The 19,529-nt window shown below is 43.8% G+C and overlaps 1 protein-coding gene across 1 annotated transcript in view; it reads right to left on the reverse strand.

The window, feature by feature from the left end:
- The window catches only part of OXSR1 (oxidative stress responsive kinase 1), a 129,920-nt gene that overhangs the window by 18,999 nt on the left and 91,392 nt on the right, over positions 1-19,529 (reverse strand). Inside the window, exons 6-11 of the mRNA XM_061586147.1 lie at positions 16,425-16,534; positions 12,980-13,081; positions 10,002-10,135; positions 7,683-7,731; positions 5,254-5,319; positions 3,463-3,585 (exon numbers count right to left, since the gene is read on the reverse strand). Coding sequence (XP_061442131.1) covers positions 3,463-3,585; positions 5,254-5,319; positions 7,683-7,731; positions 10,002-10,135; positions 12,980-13,081; positions 16,425-16,534 — 584 coding nt within the window. The remainder of the gene's footprint in view (positions 1-3,462; positions 3,586-5,253; positions 5,320-7,682; positions 7,732-10,001; positions 10,136-12,979; positions 13,082-16,424; positions 16,535-19,529) is intronic.

The following is a 19,529-nucleotide window of genomic DNA, read 5'->3' on the forward strand; positions in this document are numbered from 1 at the left end:
TCTTCTACAATACATCTCAGTAAATCACATCTTTCTGGGAGGGGAGGGAAATTCCTGCAAAAATCATCTCTTATCATCATTTTTTCCATAAAAGGTTAAAGTGGTATGGCAGGAATGGGGGCAGGGGCACACCAGATGTTATTCAGCTGCCGTCAGCCGTAACTAGCATGTCCAAGGGTCAGAGATGACCGGGAGTTGTAGTCCTGCAATGGTCGGAAGGCCATAGGCTCTTCCCTCCTGCTTTAAGAGGACAACCGTGAAAACCAGCTGTGAAGACCAATGGGGTCTGGACTCTCCGATTTAGTAGAGAAGGGGACATGCGGGAGCCCATGGAAAATGCAGTGCCCCTTCCACCATAGTGAGAGGCAGGATGCTTCCGAAAACCAGTTGCCGGAAGCTGCAGGAGGGGAGAGTTGCTGTTGCGCTCAGGTCCTGCTTGCAGGATTTACATGGGTACCTGGCTGGCCACTGTGAGAACAGGATGCTGGACTAGATGGGCCACTGGCCTGATCCAGCAGGCTCTTCCTATGATCAGGGCCCTAGTCCTGTGACTTGTTTTAGCTGCTATAATATTGCTTACTTCTGCCCATTTAGGGTTTAATAAAAGTTTGCATTCATGCAGTTCTTTCAAATGTTTAAAGCACTTCACATACCTAATCTTGCTGCAATCCTTTCACAGGTGTTTTTTAAGAATAATAATTATTATTACTATTACTACCACCACCACCCATACTGTAGAAGAAGGGAGGGCTGGGGGGGAAGAGAGAGAGAGAGAGACTTGCCTGAGGCTCACAGCAGAGGCACGTTTGGAAGTGGGGCCTTCCCAATTCGCAGTTCACTTTCTTTCGGTCACTAATGCTACACCAGCTCAAAACAAACTCCCAGAGTTTACCATATAAAGTCACTGACACACAATAATAGTGTGTCCTAAAAGTGAGCATGAAGCGCTTAGAGATCCATGTGTTGCACTCTAACAATTAGCAGTAATTCCTTGATCCCAGAAGAGCTTTAAATCGCTACGTTCAGATGTCTAGGCTTGGGAGGGTGTTACAGTTATGGGAGGGGTAAACTCATTTACTATTTCTTTTTAATAACCAGTAAGAATATCTTTGGTTTGAGACACCAGAGTAAATTCTACCGAGCAAGCAAAATATCGTCTGTGACTACAAATACTAAACTGGGCCAAGCTCTCTTTCAAGGAGAGAGATTTAGCTGCCCTTGGAACAGGGATGACTAGACTGCGGATCTGCAGATGTTGCTGGATTCCATCTCCCATTAGCTCCAGCCAGCATGGGCAAAGATCAGGGCTGATGGGAAATGTAGAGCAAGAATATCTGGAGGACTACATGTTTCCCTATCCCTGTTCTAACTGGTGAGGAGATTTATCTTTCAGCCAGAAAGACACACACACACCTTTTTTTTAAGAACCCCCCTAGCACAAAAGATGCAGGAAACAGCTGTTGATTTATTTTAAAATGCCACCAAGTAAGAATTGCTTAGCTGGGTCAGAATGAGACAGATCACTGATGTAGAAAACTCAGGCTTCCCCAATGGGAATTGTAGCCAAAAAATCCAGAGGGCACCAGGTTGGGGAATGATAATTCTTAGCAATCACTAGCCATGTGCACAAACTAGGCAGTAGGTTCATAAATCATATCAGAGTTCTTTGTTAACTGCATAAATGGCTTCATGGAGGATCCTAAATTCCTAACAGACCCCATTTACACAGATTCCAGAAAGATTGCATACAGAAGAGTCAGTGGTTGAGTTTGGATGATCAAATCTTGCTGTGAATAAGCGTTCTGGCTGCCCACACAGCCACTCTGCACAAGTCAGCAAACAGATCAGAAAGTATTCTATTAACTATAGTTTCAAGCCATGGCTTACTATCCTGGCTTGTTCATTAATCATAGTTTCCTGGTTTGGACAAAACGGGAAACTATAGTTAATGGGCTGTGTGTGCAGCCAATGTGCTTTTTCACAGCTCACCTTATTAAGATGAAATATAAAAATCCAAAATTCTGTCAGTGTGGTCTAAAGGCCAGAGCTCTGAGGTTGTTTTTTGGAAGTGCATATTGCCAAACTAATTCATGTAGAGCTGACAGGCCCAGCTCCCCATGACTGTTTCCCCACAGTGAGCACATGACACGAGAAGGACAGGCAAGCATACACCAGAACGCAGTGGGCCTATGATTTCCTGTTTACTGTGAGAAAGACCAGAGTAGCCATGGCAAACACAGTTATTAGAGAAAACATGAAGAGGCACCCAGTTACAAAGCTCATCAGATGGCCTTGGGCTAGTCACAAGATTGGTTCATACGGCAACCACAGACTACGGCTTACTGTGACTGCATAAACAAACTGGAAAGTCTTCTACAAACTATAAATTCAAACCATGACTTACTATCCTGGCTTGTTCAGAAGTCATTAACCATACTTGCTTGGTCAGAGCAAAAGATATATACTCATTAACTACAACCTGTAAATCCAAGATCAAACCTTGGCTAAAGCTCATGGTTAGAGGGAACAGTGCTTAACCACAAGTCCCAGACATACTAAGCCACGCCTTGGCTTAACTCAGCACAGCAAGGCAGGGGAAAAAAACAACAACCAGAGATGAGCCAAGCAGCTGTGAGCTCCTCCCCTGGAGCCTGCACATTTGCACAGCCTAGGTCTAGAGATCCCATGAACCCCAGTCAGCTTAGCCAAAGGTTTAGGTAAGCCACAGTTTGGCTCACCATGGTTGTGCGAACCAGGTCACTATCTCTGACCACAAGTGACTAAGCTTCTGTAGAACAGGTAAAATGGGATTACCTGAAGTGCACTAACTCCCAGGAGGGTCAGTGTACAAATTAGACAGATAGACGTGCCAACATTACACACAGGTGGAAAAGCTCTCACAGCATTCCTTCAAAGAGTAATCCCACTTTAACCCTTAAAGCAGCCCAATGTCCCCCCTCACCTTTCTTCTATTAACATACCCCCTGCCCCCAGAATTCTAGGCTCACCTTTATCTCCTCCCCACTGAGTAAGAGGCCCTCTTGAAAGCCCTGGCCCAGCCATTATGTCTGCGCCTCAGGCCAGACTATCACAGCAACAATTCTGAGGTTGACCAAAGGGTCTTTAACTTTCCCAAACACAATGCCTTACGAAACAACCCAGATGTTAAGACTGCAGCAATTAGTGGATTTCCAAAACCTGTAATATTAATCATATGAAAGCGTTTTCATGTGAAAACAGGAGAATTCTGTTTCACAAATGGCCACATTGGTATGCCCTGGAGGTCTCTTGGCAATACAAGTTTTTCATCCCTCCCTCACCACCACCTACAAGTTTCCTGAGAAATGCTCCTGCAATCCCATCGATGCAATAGCTGCACCCTTAAAACAGTTATCACAATGGAGAAACCTCTTTTCAATGTTGGACTGGTTTTAAGAGGCAAACAGTGAAGTTGGCGCCCACCCTGAGCTGTGAAATTGCTGCTTTGCCCTCCTCGCTCTCTTCATCTAACTCATCGTCACTCCATTCCCAGCCGCCATCTTCCGTCTTATGAAGACGCCCACTGGAGCCAGGAACTCTCCGGACCTGCATTGCGATAAAGCCATAAATCAAGTTACCGACGGTATTTCATATAGATTTCTATCCTGCCCTTCTAGTGCCTATGCATCCCTCCGTACATGCAATCCCATGAATGTTTACTTAAGCTCCTTTGTGATTTAGCTATGATACCTGGGGAATTTTGCATAGACCTCAAAGGAAAACCAGCAGCTGCTCAGTCTACTGAAAATTATACCTGTTTGCTTTTTTTAAAAAAAAAACTCCGGCTATGGAAAAGTGGTCTGAAATGTGCAATGTGGCTATAAAAGGATCTGATGATCAGCAGGGCAGTTCTGTGCCCAGTGTGTTTCAGGAGGGCGGTGCTTCTGTGTCTGGTATTATTTGTTACATGCCTTTTATAGCTTGTGCCCACTTTCCCCTAACCATAACCTACCTCAGTACACATTTTTCTATGCTTCTTGTCCTGCCAAACCACACTGGATGTGGGGAGATTGGGAGGGGGGGTGGGAATTACATCCAAAATCCACAAACTCAACATGATCTTAAAATAAAGCACGCAAATTAAGAACACTTTGTATATACAGTACTACTGATATGGTTATTTTGAGTGCAGAGTTTTCTCTTCTCTGATACAAATATATGTTAGGGCTGCAAGTTTTTAATCTGTTTTATCTGTGGGGTAATCAACTAAAACACTAGTTGATTAATCCACAGTTCTGAGAGTAAATGGGCACATTGACTGATTACAGTCCTGTTGCAATACCGTAAATAAGCAACAAAAAATTATCCAACGAGGATATTCCTTCCAATAATGTGGCAGCTCTTGTTTATTACGCTGAAAGTTCTCAGATTTCATTCAATTAATCATAGCAGTGACCGTGTTGTGGTTCTGACAATATGAAAATTTAGTTATTCAATTATTTTAACGGCAAATGGTTTTGCATTACAGCCAACAACAGGAGAGGCAGGCTGGCTAAACATGAGGGTTCAAAAACATGGGCGAGAGAAAAAGGCCAACTCAAGACTTCTGGTGGAGATGGGTCATTGGGATCACGGTATACCAACATCCACCATAGTTTCCTACTACTTTCTTGGCTCAATTCAAGGTGTTTGTGAGCTCTACACAGGGATGGGGGACTAGTGCCACCCTGGATATTGTGAGACTACGACTCCCATCAGTCCCTGTCAGTGCGGTCAATCATTAGAGATGATGGGCAGAGTCCAGCAACATCTGGAGGGCCACAAGTTCCCAAGCAGCCTTGATCCAACATACATCTAATCACCCTCCGCCCTTACTTCCAATCATGACCTTTAAAGATTAACCAGCAATACCAGCATCTTACCCTTATAGCCTGCTTGTCAACTCAGAATCACAAGGGTATTTAGAGAGACACTCATCTGCTGTCTTTCAAATCCGGAACTCCATTCCCCCTAGAGTCTCACCCAAGCCCTGAGCCTGGGTGTGCCTTTCTGGAAGTGGCGGAAGTGCTTTTTGTTCAAATTGGCTTTTGGCAGATCCCACCGATAGGGCAAAGTAATTTTTTAAAAATGTATATACATTGCTACCTGCTCCATGGCTCTGGGGTGGGGGCTATAAATCAAACATGATAAAAGAAAACAAAAGGTTGCTGAAAACCAGAGCAGAAAATTTACAAAACGCAGCCTGCAGATCCCCAGTTTATGTTATACTAGTACCTTTTTGGCTCTTTCGGTGATCGTTGGGGCTCTCTGCAACATTTTTTCTTGTAAAAATTCTTTATTCTAGAAAAGAAAAGAGAAAAAACATTGAAGCGCTACTTTGTGACTCCTGTTCATCAAAGGCTATTATTTGGCTCAAGCAGCATTTCTTGACAAGAGCGTTTTGGTTTGGTTTTTTGGGGGAAATGGAAATGGACTGCCTTCAAGTCGATCCCGACTTATGGCTACGCTATGAACAGGGTTTTCATGGTAAGCGGTATTCAGAGGAGGGTTACCATTGCCTCCCTCTGAGGCTAGTCCTCCCCAGCTGGCTAGGGCCTGCTCAGCTTGCAACAGCTGCACAAGCCAGCCCCTTCCTTGTCCGCAACTGCCAGCTGGGGGGCAACTGGGCTCCTTGGGACTATGCAGCTTGCCCACGGCTGCACAAGCCAGCCCCTTCCTTGTCTGCAACTGCCAGCTGGGGGGCAACTGGGCTCCTTGGGACTCTGCAGCTTGCCCACGGCTGCACAGGTGGCAGGGCACGTAACCCCTGAGCCACTCACTGTGGGGGTGATCTTTAGCTGGCCTTTGACACCCAGGAGACACGAGCAGGGATTTGAACTCACAGGCTCTGGACTCCCAGCCAGGCTCTCCTCCCCACGGGGGGGGGAGGGGGAGCCCAAAATAGTTCTTTTGTTACTTGAAAGGGAATTAGAAAAGCCATTGAAACAAGTGCTGGAAAACCAACACATCTTTCAAAGAGTACTAGTAGTCTCCTGCTCCTCTCTGAACACCTTAGGATTTATTGGGGGGGGGGGGAACACTGCAAGGTTTCAGTCCCCAAAATACTTTTCAACATCTTTTCAACCGCCATCAGTGCCCTGGTTACTTTCTCTATCGTCTACCTTGAAGACAGTCTGGAAACTGCTGCTAGAACTGAATGAGAAGCTCATTTATTACCAAAGGATGGCAACAAGGGGACATAGCTGACCTATACTAGCCGGGTCTGTGCTGGCTGCTATCAAACCTTATTCAAGGCTTTATTTTTGATGTTGAAAAGCCCTAGACCAGGAGTGAGCAGAGGGTAGGCTGCGACCTACTGGTAAATCTGAGCCATTTGCAGCAGATCAGCAAGGATTTTCGACACCGAATTGTCTAAAAACAGCAACATCAAAAAAGCTTCCCCCCTCCCAATTAAAACATTTGGAGGGGGAGAAATCAAGAGTGGTTTTTATGAGGCAGGTCTGTTGAACTCAGTTCTGGTGCTGAAAACAAAAGATTCTGGACTGAGGATGTGGGCGCTGCCACTTCTATCTGAGAGTATGTCCCCACTCCCCCACCCCTGTGGTAGCTGGTGCCCACATTGGGACTGATAGGGAGGACAGCAGAGAGGCTAACTGCAGGCAGATCCAGGGCCAATAACAGGCAGAATGACTCCTCGACTGGTTGTAGATAAGAAAGCAGATGGATGAGGGTTGGCTGAGGACAGATTGGTGGGGCAGTGCCCCATTTGCCCTGATAGACTAGCCTCCACTGCCCCCCCCCAATATTTTGGGCCTACCTCCAGTTGTTGGATCTTGGAGTTCTAGTCAGAAAACAAAACAAAAGCAGATCCTGTACTCCTGAAGTCTTCCTACCCCAGCCGGAGTCCTGTCTGTATGCAGGAGAATTTCCTCCAAACATGGACCTCCCAGCTCTTTATAAACTGCCAGAGAATTCTTGCTACTCTGTGTGAGGTAAATGCTAGTGGGGCCTGGGGTGGGGGCCTTCCCGTCTTGGCACCACAATTTGGAATCTGCTTCCCAGGGAAGCCCACTCTACCTCATTACTTACTAGCCTTTAGGTGAAAATACTTTACCGTATCTTTTAAATGACTGTAATTGCTGCACTGTTGACTTTCATTTTGATATTATACGTTATAATAATGCGTTTTAGTATACAGCCACAGATCCAGTAACTGTTTTGATATTGTCGTTTGGGTTACTTCACCTTGAATAACTGTAAATTGCCTTGAGTGTTTAGTAACTTTCATTTCAATCAGAGCCAAAAGAAACTAAGCCAAGTTTGGCAGAGGCTTCCATTCCAGTAGTTTCATAATCAAGGGATTCTGATTTCTGAATCAAAAAATGCCTAATGCAGCAGTCTTCAACCTTTTTGGACCGAAGCATTCATTTAAAGAACCATTTCTTAATTTTTTTACCATGCATTTGTATGCCGTTAGTGAGGCTGGCGACCCCCGCTTTAGATCAGGCTGAGACCTAGCAGTTAAAGACCAGTGGCCTAATGAATCTCAAGGCAGACAAAATTCCACCTAGGAGGAACCCACCTTGCTGCAATGCATAGCTTATTGCCTAACCGCCAGTAAATTGCTCCTCCATTCAAATACATTATTATTTATTTACTTTCTTACTTATTTAAAAATATAAACTATCCATCTACAATCCTACCTTTGCTTTCTGGAAAAATTTGTGTCTTAGAAGTTCAGCTGCTGTTGGTCTATAAAAAAAAGGCAGGAGTCATCAAAAGAAGTCACAAGAGTCACTTTTTATCTTGTTTGTTTTTCTTGCTATACCAAAACAAACTTGTGTTGTAGGAATCTTTAAAAATCACCAGCAGAAGAGACACAAGCAAAGAAATTGGATGGCGACAAAAACTGCTGCTTCCCACAGATGTGCACAACTTCGTTCACATGTCAACAGCCAACAGAACCTCCCAAGATGCTAGTTCTGAACTGAACAAGCTTTGCAAAGGGATGGGTATGTAACTGGTACCCACTAATCATAAAAAAGGCTGCAGTTATCTGACAGTAGGCATGCGCACTGATTGGCAAGCATTAAAAATTAGAAGCCTTCCATTGCTTTTGTGTTCTGTTTTGCATTCTCTGCATTACATGCTTTGGGTGCAATTAAACTCATCTACTTTTAACAATCAGTGCACAAGAATGGCTATGTTGGGTCAGACCAACAGTCCAGATAACCAACAATGGCCAACCAGATGGCTCAGGGTGGTTTACAAGCAAGAGGAGAGGGGCTGACAATAGTATCCAATTCCAGCGCTTGTCATTAGCCCTCTGAAATGCATCACCTCTGAAAAACTGAGACTGAAGTTTCAAGGATCACATCTAGTAGCCACCAGTGGAACTTACCCAATGTCCTGTGCAGAGAGGCTCCACAGAGTGATCACACACTTCCTCTCTATGCAGAGCTCACTGCTTGGCTACATTCACATCACACATTTATTCCACTATTACTCCACTTCAAACAGTGAGGTTTCCCCCAAAGAATCCTGGGAAGTGTAGTTTGTGAAGGGTGTCGAGAGTTGCTAGGAGACCTCTCTTCCCCTCACAGACCTGCAATTCCCAGAGTTCCCTAGAAAGAGGGATTGATTGTTAAACCGCTCTGGGAACTGTAACTCTGTGAAGAGAATAGGAGTCACAGGTCCCTCACACACCTGTTGTATACAGACAGGTATACTGGATTAAGGGCCTGGCCTCCGTTGTACAACACATGCTTTTACGGAGAATGGAGGTCCTGAGTGCAATTAAAGGCTCTCAGCAGGGCTGGGGAAGATAGCAGAAACCCTACCCAAGCCCTTCAAGAGCTACTGCCTACCTGATGAGATAATTATGGGATGGCTGACTATGCATCAGGCAGCCTCCTATGTTCAGAAAACAAAACAGCAGAATGTAAGAGCTGCCCTGCTGGATCAGACCAAAGGCCCTTCTAGTCCAGCAACCTGTTTCCCAACGGAAAGCCTACTAGCAGAACATGACGACAATGGCCAACTCTCCCGTAGCTCAGTGGTAAACTTCTGCTTTGCATGCAGAAGGTCCCAGGTTCAATTCCCAGCATTTCCAGCTAAGACAGGAAAAGGCTCTTGCCTGACACTCTGGAGAGCTGCTGCCTGTCAGTGTAGGCAGTACTGAGCAAGATGGGTCAATGGTCTGACTCAGTATAAGGCAGCTTCCTCTGTCCGATGCAGCTCCTAGTAACTGGTACTCACAGGCATGGTGCCTTCACGACTAGTAGCCATTGTAAGTCTGAACAGAGAGAGCTAGCATAGCACAGCGGCAAAGAGACTAAGATGAGAATTAGGAAGTCCCTGATTCTAATCTCCCCTCTGCCACGATTTCACTAGATAGCCTCAGGCACGTGACACTCTCGGCCTCAATCCCCCCCCCCCCATCAGCAATATGAGGAAATAATCCTGACATGCCTCGCACAACTGCTGTAGGGATTACAGCTAGATAATGCATGTGAAGCGCTCTGAACATTTGAAAGCGTTATACAAATGTTAAATGTTAATGACGTCTTGAATGTAATATGCACCCCATTCAAAAGGCGACAATAACACTGCAATGACAAAAACTGTTTCATTACAAATATCTATACATTTGCTTACGGTAAAACGAACGTAAATACGCTGCCCGAATCAATAGCATGCACACACTGGTTTATAAGAGCTTGATGAATCACAAGGATACTGCATTATGGTCTATGCAGGCGAAGGCCAAGAGCACGGGAGAACGGCTTGTGCAAGCCAGAGATGCGATCCTGCCATTGCTGTGCTGACATCCCCTCAATAAAACAGCATCTGTTCGCTCCATGCACCCTGCAATTTCATAATGTTGCCGTAACAAACCGTACTCTGCATTTATCTAGCCGACCAGTGGTTGAACAGTTTCTCTATCTTCCACTCTCGCAAGAAGCTTTCATCACGCAACGCTGATTTGTTACAAGTTCTAGCTGGGTAGAAACACTGTGTACCTTTTCTCTGGGTCTTTCTGCAGGCACAACGAAATCATCTTCCTGAAAGACTTCCCATACTTCTTCAACATCTCCTTATCCTGCACACCTGTCTCTAGCGAGGGTGGATCGTTCTGTAGCGTCAACATTAAGACCTGGAAGAATTTTACACCCATTAGAAGCATCAAGATAGACTTCCCATTCATTATCAGGCGGCATCTTTTTGAAAAACCCTAGATGCTACGGCCTTCTTGGGGCCTGGCAGAGGAAGATGGAGAGCACATTAAAGTGCAAAAAGCCTTCAGCATCCCACTAGAGACCCTGAGTTGGCAACGGAGCATCACACAGTATTTTGGGATGGTGAGGATTGGAGGGCAGGGAATGGAGTGCCACATTCCCTCTCCTTAAACAGCGCTGAGTTTCTGAGTGCTGCTCAGGTACATGATGCACAGGATGCCCTTTGTTGCATTCCATGAACTAGTGCATTTCAGTTCCAGGTTAGGAAATCTACAGTACAAAATGGAACTCCATTTTGTTCCAAGCCCACCCACTATCTAAAATTTCTTGTGGTTCTTCATTTATCTTTGTTGCTATGAAGTTTTGAGAGGCAGCCAAACTAATAAAAGGAGGTGGAGCCAGTGCTCTGCATTTGCTTTTGCCCACTGTGATCTCTTTACAGGTTACTTATGTCAATTCTCACCTGTTTGTAACTTTTAGGCTGTGTACTTTTCCCTCTGGGAAAAATTAATTAGCTGCGCACTGATTTCAGAAAAAGAGATGGGATAAACTGATGAAGGATCTCTTATTTTCAGTCTGATGCCTGAAACCGTTCCCCCTTCAATGTGGAGGCTACTTTATCTTTAATAGTCTATAGATGAAGAATGTTTCGGCAGGCCCAGCTTTTTCAAAATGCAATAGCAAAGTGGTATGACAACTTGCACACAGCTACCAAAATTCTCCTCCACGGTCAATATGGTCCAGGAGCCATCCCTGATATTCTGGCAACAGGTGCTTAGCATCACACACAACATGAGTCACAAAGTCCTATCTTTGGAGGCTTTACAGCAGCAGCGAAAACCTCAGGCCCAGAAGCCTCATCAGATCCGCTGGGCCATCCCATTTGGCTCGTTTTGGCCAAACTGGGTCCATCTAACTCGATCGTCCCAGAGTGCAGGACACGGAATAATGGGCTCAAGTTGCAGGAAGCCAGATTTCAACTGGACATCAGGAAAAACTTCCTGTTAGAGCCACACGACAATGGAACCAATTACCTAGAGAGGTAGTGGGCTCTCCAACACTGGAGGCATTCAAGAGGCAGCTGGACAGCCATCTGTCGGGAATGCTTTGATTTGGATTCCTGCACTGAGCAGGGGGTTGGACTTGATGGCCTTATAGGCCCCTTCCATTCTATGATTCTAGTATTCCCTGCACTGTCTTTCCAGGGTTTCAGATGGGGAGCCTTTTTCCAACCCTACCTGGAGATGTTGGGGATAGAATCTGGTACCTTCTGCATGCAAAGCAGATGCTCTACCACTGAGCTACGGCTCTTTCTAGTTCTTGCCCTGTCTGTGGTCTCGTTCAGCATCCCTATTCCCACAGCACCCAGAAATTCTTTTGGAAAATCTCCAGGGAGGGGCACGAAGGCAACAGCCCCCCTCAGTTTGTTCATCCTCCGCATCTGAATAGAGGTGAGCAGCAGAAACAATTTTATTCATTTGTTAACCTGTAATTTATTTAGCATCTAAAAGTCTATCTGGTGCTTTAAACAAAAAGAGTGGTCCCACCTCAAAACTTTAAAAAGGAACTGGAATGAGCTGGTACACTTGTTTTGGGTGATGGCTGCCTTTTTTTAAAAAAAAAGTTATGATTTTGGATAAGACGACACAGAATAATAAAAGCATTAAGCGAGAATGGAAAAATTGTGGAAAACCAGCTCAGCCAGATGAAGTCACAATACCACACATTGGTGATGGGATTAGGGAATCCTCTTGCTAACGCTACTAGATTTCACCTCTGTGGAACAGAAGGCAGAACATTTTCAGGAACACTTTGCTTTGGCTGCTTTGTTTGGTCAAAAGCCTGAGTTGGCTGAGGTGCAGGGAACTGGCGCAAAGTGCTGGGATAAAAGGTAATTCATCTCCTGCTTTGAAGTGGCTTGATTTGATGGTTTCTCTTTTAATTTGAAAACAGAGTTGTAGCGTATTTATGTATGACAGCTGCTTTAAGGTTCCTGAAGGTCAAAAAGCAGATCATAAACTGAAATATTAATGAGCATATTAATTATTGAGGCAGGAAGGGCTGTAGCTCAGTGACAGAGCATCTGCTTTGCATGTAGACGGTCCCCGGTTCAGCCCACAGCATCTCCGGGTACCTTGGTGAGCTGCTGCCAGATGGTGTGGACAACACTGAGCTAGATGGGCCAACAGTCTGACTTAGAATGAGGCAGCTTCCTCAGTTCATATGAGAATTCTAGATACAATGAGAGGGAGCTTTTGGAAATGTTGGATGAAACAAGGAAGGTTTCAAGAGGAGGACAGTGAGATCACAGAAGAGTCTAAACAGGAATCCAATGAGAAGTCAAGGGGTGAGGTGAGGTGAGATGTTTGGAAGGGTTAAGCTGTTGAGCACCTCAAAAGCAAACACTGCAAGAGAAGCTCAGCAGGGGGGAAAAACCTTCAGGACAATGACCCACTATCACCAATATTCTCACTGAAGGACTGCAGAATAGTTCCTTGGAACACAGTTGGCAAATCCTGTCTTAATGTGTTTGTTTTTGCATTCTGATAATATAGGTTTGTTTTCTGGTTGCCAACTTCCTTCCTTAGTGTCAAAATAGAGATTCCCACACTCATGCAGAAAGAGGAAACTCCCCCTCCCCTCCCCTCCCACTTTGCAAGTTCATGTCCAGAGGCAGTGCTTTCCAAGATAGGCTGATGTGAGGAGACATGTGCTTCCTAGACATCAGCTCAATTATTTGAACTAGCCAACTGGTCACTCACCTTCATGGGTGGATATTTGTGGTAAGGAGCCGCCCCTGTAGCCAACTCAATGGCTGTGATTCCAAAACTCCAGATGTCCGCCTTGAAATCATAACCTCTCACCTGGAAAATTAACAGATAGCTAACAGCACATTTATCCTACATCCCGAGCTACGTGCCTCCAGGGCTTTCCTGCATTCTCGGTCACAAAATCAGTCCTACTCCGTCCGCATGATAGGCTGGATCATACCTAGGAGCTCTCACTTCTCCACAATCACCGTATGCAGGGATAATTCATTTTCCAAGAAAGCCATTTCATTTCCGGTACTGAGTTATTGCCTGGCATCTTAGCCAGAACTTTTAGTTTCTCTCTCAACAGAAGAGAAAGGACACTGTGTATTCTCTTCAACAAGAGTTAAGACACCTCAAGTGTTTCGGCAAAACAGGAGGAATTAAATGCCTCCGGACTTGCCGGAAAATTAAGATCTCTGCAAATGTCATAGGAGTGCATTGCTTTGATAACTCAACATTGCCCTGGGAGCAAAAACAATAACTTCCATTGAAAGAGCGTTGGCTTCATATAGTACTCTGAACATGGATGAAGGGGAAAAAGCTGTCTGAAGTATAAGAAAATTAACCAACATTTTTTCTGAAGGAATATTAATACATCACTTCTAATGTGCCAGGTATGCACTTTCCCATCTTTTTTTGCTGTATTCTCCCAGCTATCACGCAGGGTCAGCATTATTCTCATTTCACAGAGAGCAGGGACTGAGGCACCCAACAAAGGCTAATTCTAAAATGTATCTGAGAGACCTATGTATACATCTAGGGATGAAATATACATAAACACAGAACACTACTGTTCTTGTGCATCAAGCACCTATAACCATAGTTTAGACAAGAGATAGCCAATGTGGTGCCTTCCAGATGATGTTAGACTCCAACTCCCATCAGCCCCAGACAGCATTCCCAGTGGTGAAGAATGATGGGAGTTCTACTCCAGCAACATCTGGAGGGCACCATGTTGGTTACCCCAGTTTAGAATATGGCACCCACAGTGAGCCTTGGGCTTGCACGTTTTTCTTTCTTTCTGCTCCTTCCACACAGCCAGGAAATGGAGTTTGGAAGCTTTCATTTATGTTTTTTAAATATTCACTGTGGTTAGCTTGAAACAAGCAAACTTTAAACCATTGTTGCATAACTTCACTTACCACTGTTTAAGCTAACTGTGGCCAAGATCAACCACAGTTCCAGGTGCAGGTGACATGGCAGACTATGTTTAACCAGAAAGGGAAACAAAACTTTTGAACTCCTCCTCCAGGGTATGGGAGGATGACATGAGTCAGAGTCTTGCTCTAGCATGGTCTTCCTTATTTCCGTCACACTAAACTGTAGCATGCAAACTGGGTCAAAGCGGGAACAACCTCCACCAGAGAGGCAGGATTGGCTTCAGCTCCCTGTCAAATGCATGTTGTTTATTGCAAAACTATATTTGAGGCCATAGAACATGGAGAAATGTGTTGGATTATAATGACTTGATAACAACCCACAGTTTGTTGTGTTAAAATACAGAAAAGGTATATTATTATTATTTAATCAATTATTCAATCAATCAATCAAAATCCTCCCAAAGGAGCCCAGGGGAGCAAACTTGTTTAAATAGATGTTTCTGCCATCACAAATCAAAGCACAAACCACCATTGGAAGCACAATCTTTCATATGACTGTTCATCTTCATGTTCAAGATGTTGTCACATTTCCCGAAGTCCTATTTGGTCCACTCTGCACTATACATTTAAAGCATTCTCATACTACTTTAAACAGTCATGACTTTCTCCAAAGAACCTTGGGATTGATTGTTAAACTGCTCTGGAATTGTAGCTCTGCAAGGATAATTATAGGGGGTCTCATAACAATTCTCCGCACCCAGGATTCCTTGGGAGAAGCCACGACTGTTTAAAGTGATATGGTGCTGCTTTAAATGTATGGTGGGGATAGGGGTTTTGTTGCTTCAAATGTACTCCCTTCCTCTTTACTCCCAGGAACTCACTCAACTGAAAATCCTTTTCAGATTCACAGTTAAATCTATTTAGACGTAAATATATTAGACTTTTTCCTCTTTGATTATAGGCCCTTCATTAATTAAGGCAGTTTTAATCTCAGCACCTCTTGTTTGGTTGCATTTGTGCCTGGATTTTAATCTCATCTGCCAATCCCTTTTTACTGCTCTGTTCATAATCACCACCACCTTATCCTGCCAACAGACATTTACGGCTCCTGAAAATTTACAGAATCCCTTCAAGGAAGAAAGGCAGGCTAGGATGGTAAAAAAGCAGTGGAGCGCACAATCTCAGGTCAGTAAGTCACTGGCAAAATGCTGGCCTTGTCCTCTGGCACTTTCACAGCCCACACAAGATTATGCTGCTCCCAATGCTCAGCTGGTCATAGCTTAAATCATACTCCAAAGAGAGAGAGAGAGAGAGAGAGAGAGAGAGAGGAAGAAACCTACCGATAACATGATGAACTATGAATGCACTGAAGCCAGTGGTAGAGCATCTGCTCTGCATGCAGTGTGTCCCAGGTTCAGTCCCTGACATCTCCAGGTACGGCTGGGAGAGACTCCCTGCCTGAAACCCTGGAGAGCCACTGCCAGTCAGTGTAGACAGTACTGAGCTAGATGGACCAATGGTCCGATTCAGTATAAGACAACTTTTGTGTTCCAAAATTTTTATATGTAGAATGATCTATTGGTTTAACTCAATATTTAAGAATGAAAGTTATACACCATGTATTTTAAGTATTTTTTTAAAAAGTCACATTGGGGGAGGGTTTTGGGGGGGGCAGTGGGTGAGGGCAGTAGAGTTTCACCTGAACAAAAATGATGCTGGTCTGAAGCCGCTCCTGCACTCATCAACTAATGGCTGTGTTTGCATATCACAATTAACCAGGGTTTCTGGTTTATCATGGTTTCCCGTGAATAAATGGTGTGCGCCAGTTCCCGCTTTGCTTTTCCCTTTGCACGAGTGTGATAAACAAATTCCATCCAAACCTGGGATCGTGGTTTGTTGCTCAACAACAAGCCATGATGCACAAGCCAGCTACAAACCATGGGTTAAGATTGGCCAGCAACTGTGGCTTGTTAGTGAGAAATAAACCATGATCCTGGATGCAGATGAGCATGTGGTTCATTTATGGCAAACTATGCTAAGCCAGAAACCCTGGTTCGTCGTGACGTGCGAATGCGACCAAGGGGAACAGGCTGTGAAAAAGCCAAGGTTAACACATCTGCAATTTATTACATTTGTACCTTGTCCTTCCTCCAAGGAAAATCAATCAGCAGAGTGGCTTGGAACTTTTGCCACTACTGGAGGGCCATCATGATGGCAGCCATTAGGTAGAAGTTGCATGCTAACCATTCCAACATTTACAACAACACAGTAAAGCAACAAGTGATTTCTTTTACCTGCTCCATGACTTCAGGTGCCATCCAGCAAGGTGTGCCCACAAAGGTTTTTCTCACTTTGTTTCGGGTAATGTCGCCACCAGTGGCTAAAAATGCACTAACACCGAAGTCTGAAACATTGAAAAGGAAATATGATTTAAGAAAAACATCATGAACCAAGAAATAGCCTGAACCGTACACAGAACACTGCCACTCCCCATAACTATTTGCATGGCACGCTTCCTACTCCCTTTATCAGTGAATGGTGCAAAATAAAAATCACAAATGCTGAGAATTTTCAAGCTAAGCCTGATTAGCTAGGAAATGAATTCAATTCTTAGGTTTAGCTGAATACAATCATTATCTGCCCTCACACGATACTCTGGACTGAAGTCAATGTGGTGACTTGCATACCTATGGAAAAAAATAGCAAAACCAAATAAAAAAAACCCTCCCACTATTTTGATATATGGGCACTCATCTACAGCAAGCATCATGGGCCAAACAAGCCATCAATAGATTTCAGAGAAAGCCATCAGGACAGGTTGCACCTTAGACGTACCAATGGTGCCCAAAGTTTGCAATACGAGCAAGCATTTTAAAATGTATCAGATGTTAAGAACATAAGAACTGTGCTTTATCAGGCTATGTGAAGAGTATCAACTATTCAGTTACAACATATTATAACTACCCAGCTACATTTGCAAGAAAAAGAACAAAGACAGTGGTAAATAATAAAACTGCATGTGCCATGTCAGTATGAGAAGGTGGGAAACCCACTGCATGCAACCTTTGCAGAGTTCACCCTCCTCAAATCTCAGCTATTTTTCAAAAATCAAGCTTCTAGACCTTATGATTCTGAAGACAGGCTTGGAAGTGTATTGACGTCTGAATGACGTGTCAGATAGCTGAAGCGTTTGTTGTATAAGCTTTTTCAGTGCCCAGCATAGCCTCTCCCCATGGCCAATTAAAATGTCAGTTTGCAACAATAATTCCTCTCTTTCTGATGTTAGGAGGTCGAGTGCTGCTACATCTGTAACCAAAACAGCACCACCCACAAATACAAGGGAGGTATCAGCAGGCTTGGGGGAAATCTCAAGATTTTCAGAAGTACAAAAAAAATGTATCTTTACAGCCCCCCAAACCAGCGCAAGATCTATATGTGCTCAATGGCTACAATATGGACTGACTAGTTTTTTTTTTGGGGGGGGGGGGAGAAAATGAAATAGAATGGCTAGAATCTTGAACAGGGAGCACTTCACACTGCAACCCTTTGTTGCAGTTCCCACTTCTTATGATTCTGTAATCCTTATGAGAAGCAGGGGAAATCTGCTTGCATAACATTTACAGAGGAGGCAAAATTTAAGTTTTTACTCAGTGAAAGCAGGCCTTCAAAATTCAGTTTTGAGCTCAAAGTGCAAAACCACCCTCACAATAATTTCAGGGCCCTGCAGATCCTCATCTCCCACTCTCATCACCTCAATATGAACAGAAGGTCATCCTAGAAACCCCACATCATCCAGTCACAAGACTTTTGTATTGCTGCTTCTCAGATTATGCATAGATTTATGAAGCTGTTATTGTTTCTAAGAACAAAGAGAGGGTGGGAGGGGAGGGAGAATTGGATATCTTGTTCTAGATAAATCTGCCTTGCGTAGAATTCATGCATTTTAAGCAATCACGTATTACAACTGCAGCATAGTGATTATCCTGTCATATTTCATTAGAGGATAAAGGAACATGCAAGTTAATATATTTGACACAATATTCCCAACCAAGGAGAAATACTGCAGTGTCACCTCAGCCATAAAGCAGACTGTGTGATCCAGGGAAGTAGAACCTCTGGTCCTCCAGATCTCGTTGGGACTCCCAGTTCCCATTAGTCCCAGCTAGCATGGCCAATGGTCAGGGATGATGGCAGCTGTAGTTCAACAATATCTGTGATGCGGCATAGGAGTTAGCTCAGTGGGGGAGCAGGAGGTGTGTGGAAAGAGTTAAGCAATCTACTACACTGTTCTTCAATCCTGGATCCCCATACGATGTTGGAGTACAATTCCTATCATCCTTGGCCATTGGCTAAGCTGGCTGGGGGTGATGGGAGTTGTAGTCCAACAACATCTGGGGACCCAAGGTTTAAGAACAGTGATCTACGGGACCTGACGAGTCCTTGTATGTGCTAAAGCAGCTCCATTGATCTGGCAATGTTAACAGCATGATGGAAAAAATCTCCCTTGCAGATAGGGACTTTGACCATTAAAAAGTATAAATGAGCAGAGTTCTGTGTTCCTCTGTAAGGAAGATGCACCTGGAGCAATTTCGGCCTGATGCTGCGGATGACAGCCAGTTCTCAGTCCAGCCCAGGTGACAACACTGATCCTGCCTACAAGAGGAACTGCCACGAGTTCTGCTCGACAGAAATTGGTCCCATTACCTTGGGATGGAGAAAGTCTGAAATACGTGAGATGCTATGCAGAACAGGGTTAATAAAGGAATTATAAAATTGTCTGAAATCAAGTTAATATTTGATGTTGAGGCTGAATAATAAGGTTAAGTAAAGGAAAATGGGTTGTAATTATGTTGCAAATAACTGGCATTGAAGAACAGTATAATAAAGTTTTTGAAAGATTACAGACTTGGTGATATTTATATAGTGGCTGAAACATCTAAATCAAGAGGGCTTGCGATACACATAAAAACCAGTAAGTTACAAGTCCTCAAGGAGTTTACAGATGGACAGGGTAGAGAAATAATTGGTCAAGTGAAGGTAAATGAATGGGTTATAAATATACCAAATACTTATGCACTAAATATTAACCAAACAACATTTTATAATAGGTTAGAAAAATTAATCAATAATTTTGGAAGTGAGGACTGGATAATAAGTGGAGACCTGAATTTGGTTATGGATAATGTGAAAGACAAAAAATTAAAAAAAAGAAAAATTTCGTAACCTTAAAAAAATTATGAAAGTGATATCCATTAGCTCTTACATAGAATAGCTCTCTACAAAGAGCTCTCAGTAGAGTAGCTCTCTCCTGAGAGAGATTTAATCTAAACAATGTTTATTCAAGAATAGTTTGTTTTCTTTTTAGCAACAGTAAGCTTATTAATGAATATAACAGATAC

This window comes from Rhineura floridana, chromosome 10 (genome assembly GCF_030035675.1).
Source record: "Rhineura floridana isolate rRhiFlo1 chromosome 10, rRhiFlo1.hap2, whole genome shotgun sequence".
NCBI classification, from domain to species: domain Eukaryota; kingdom Metazoa; phylum Chordata; class Lepidosauria; order Squamata; family Rhineuridae; genus Rhineura; species Rhineura floridana.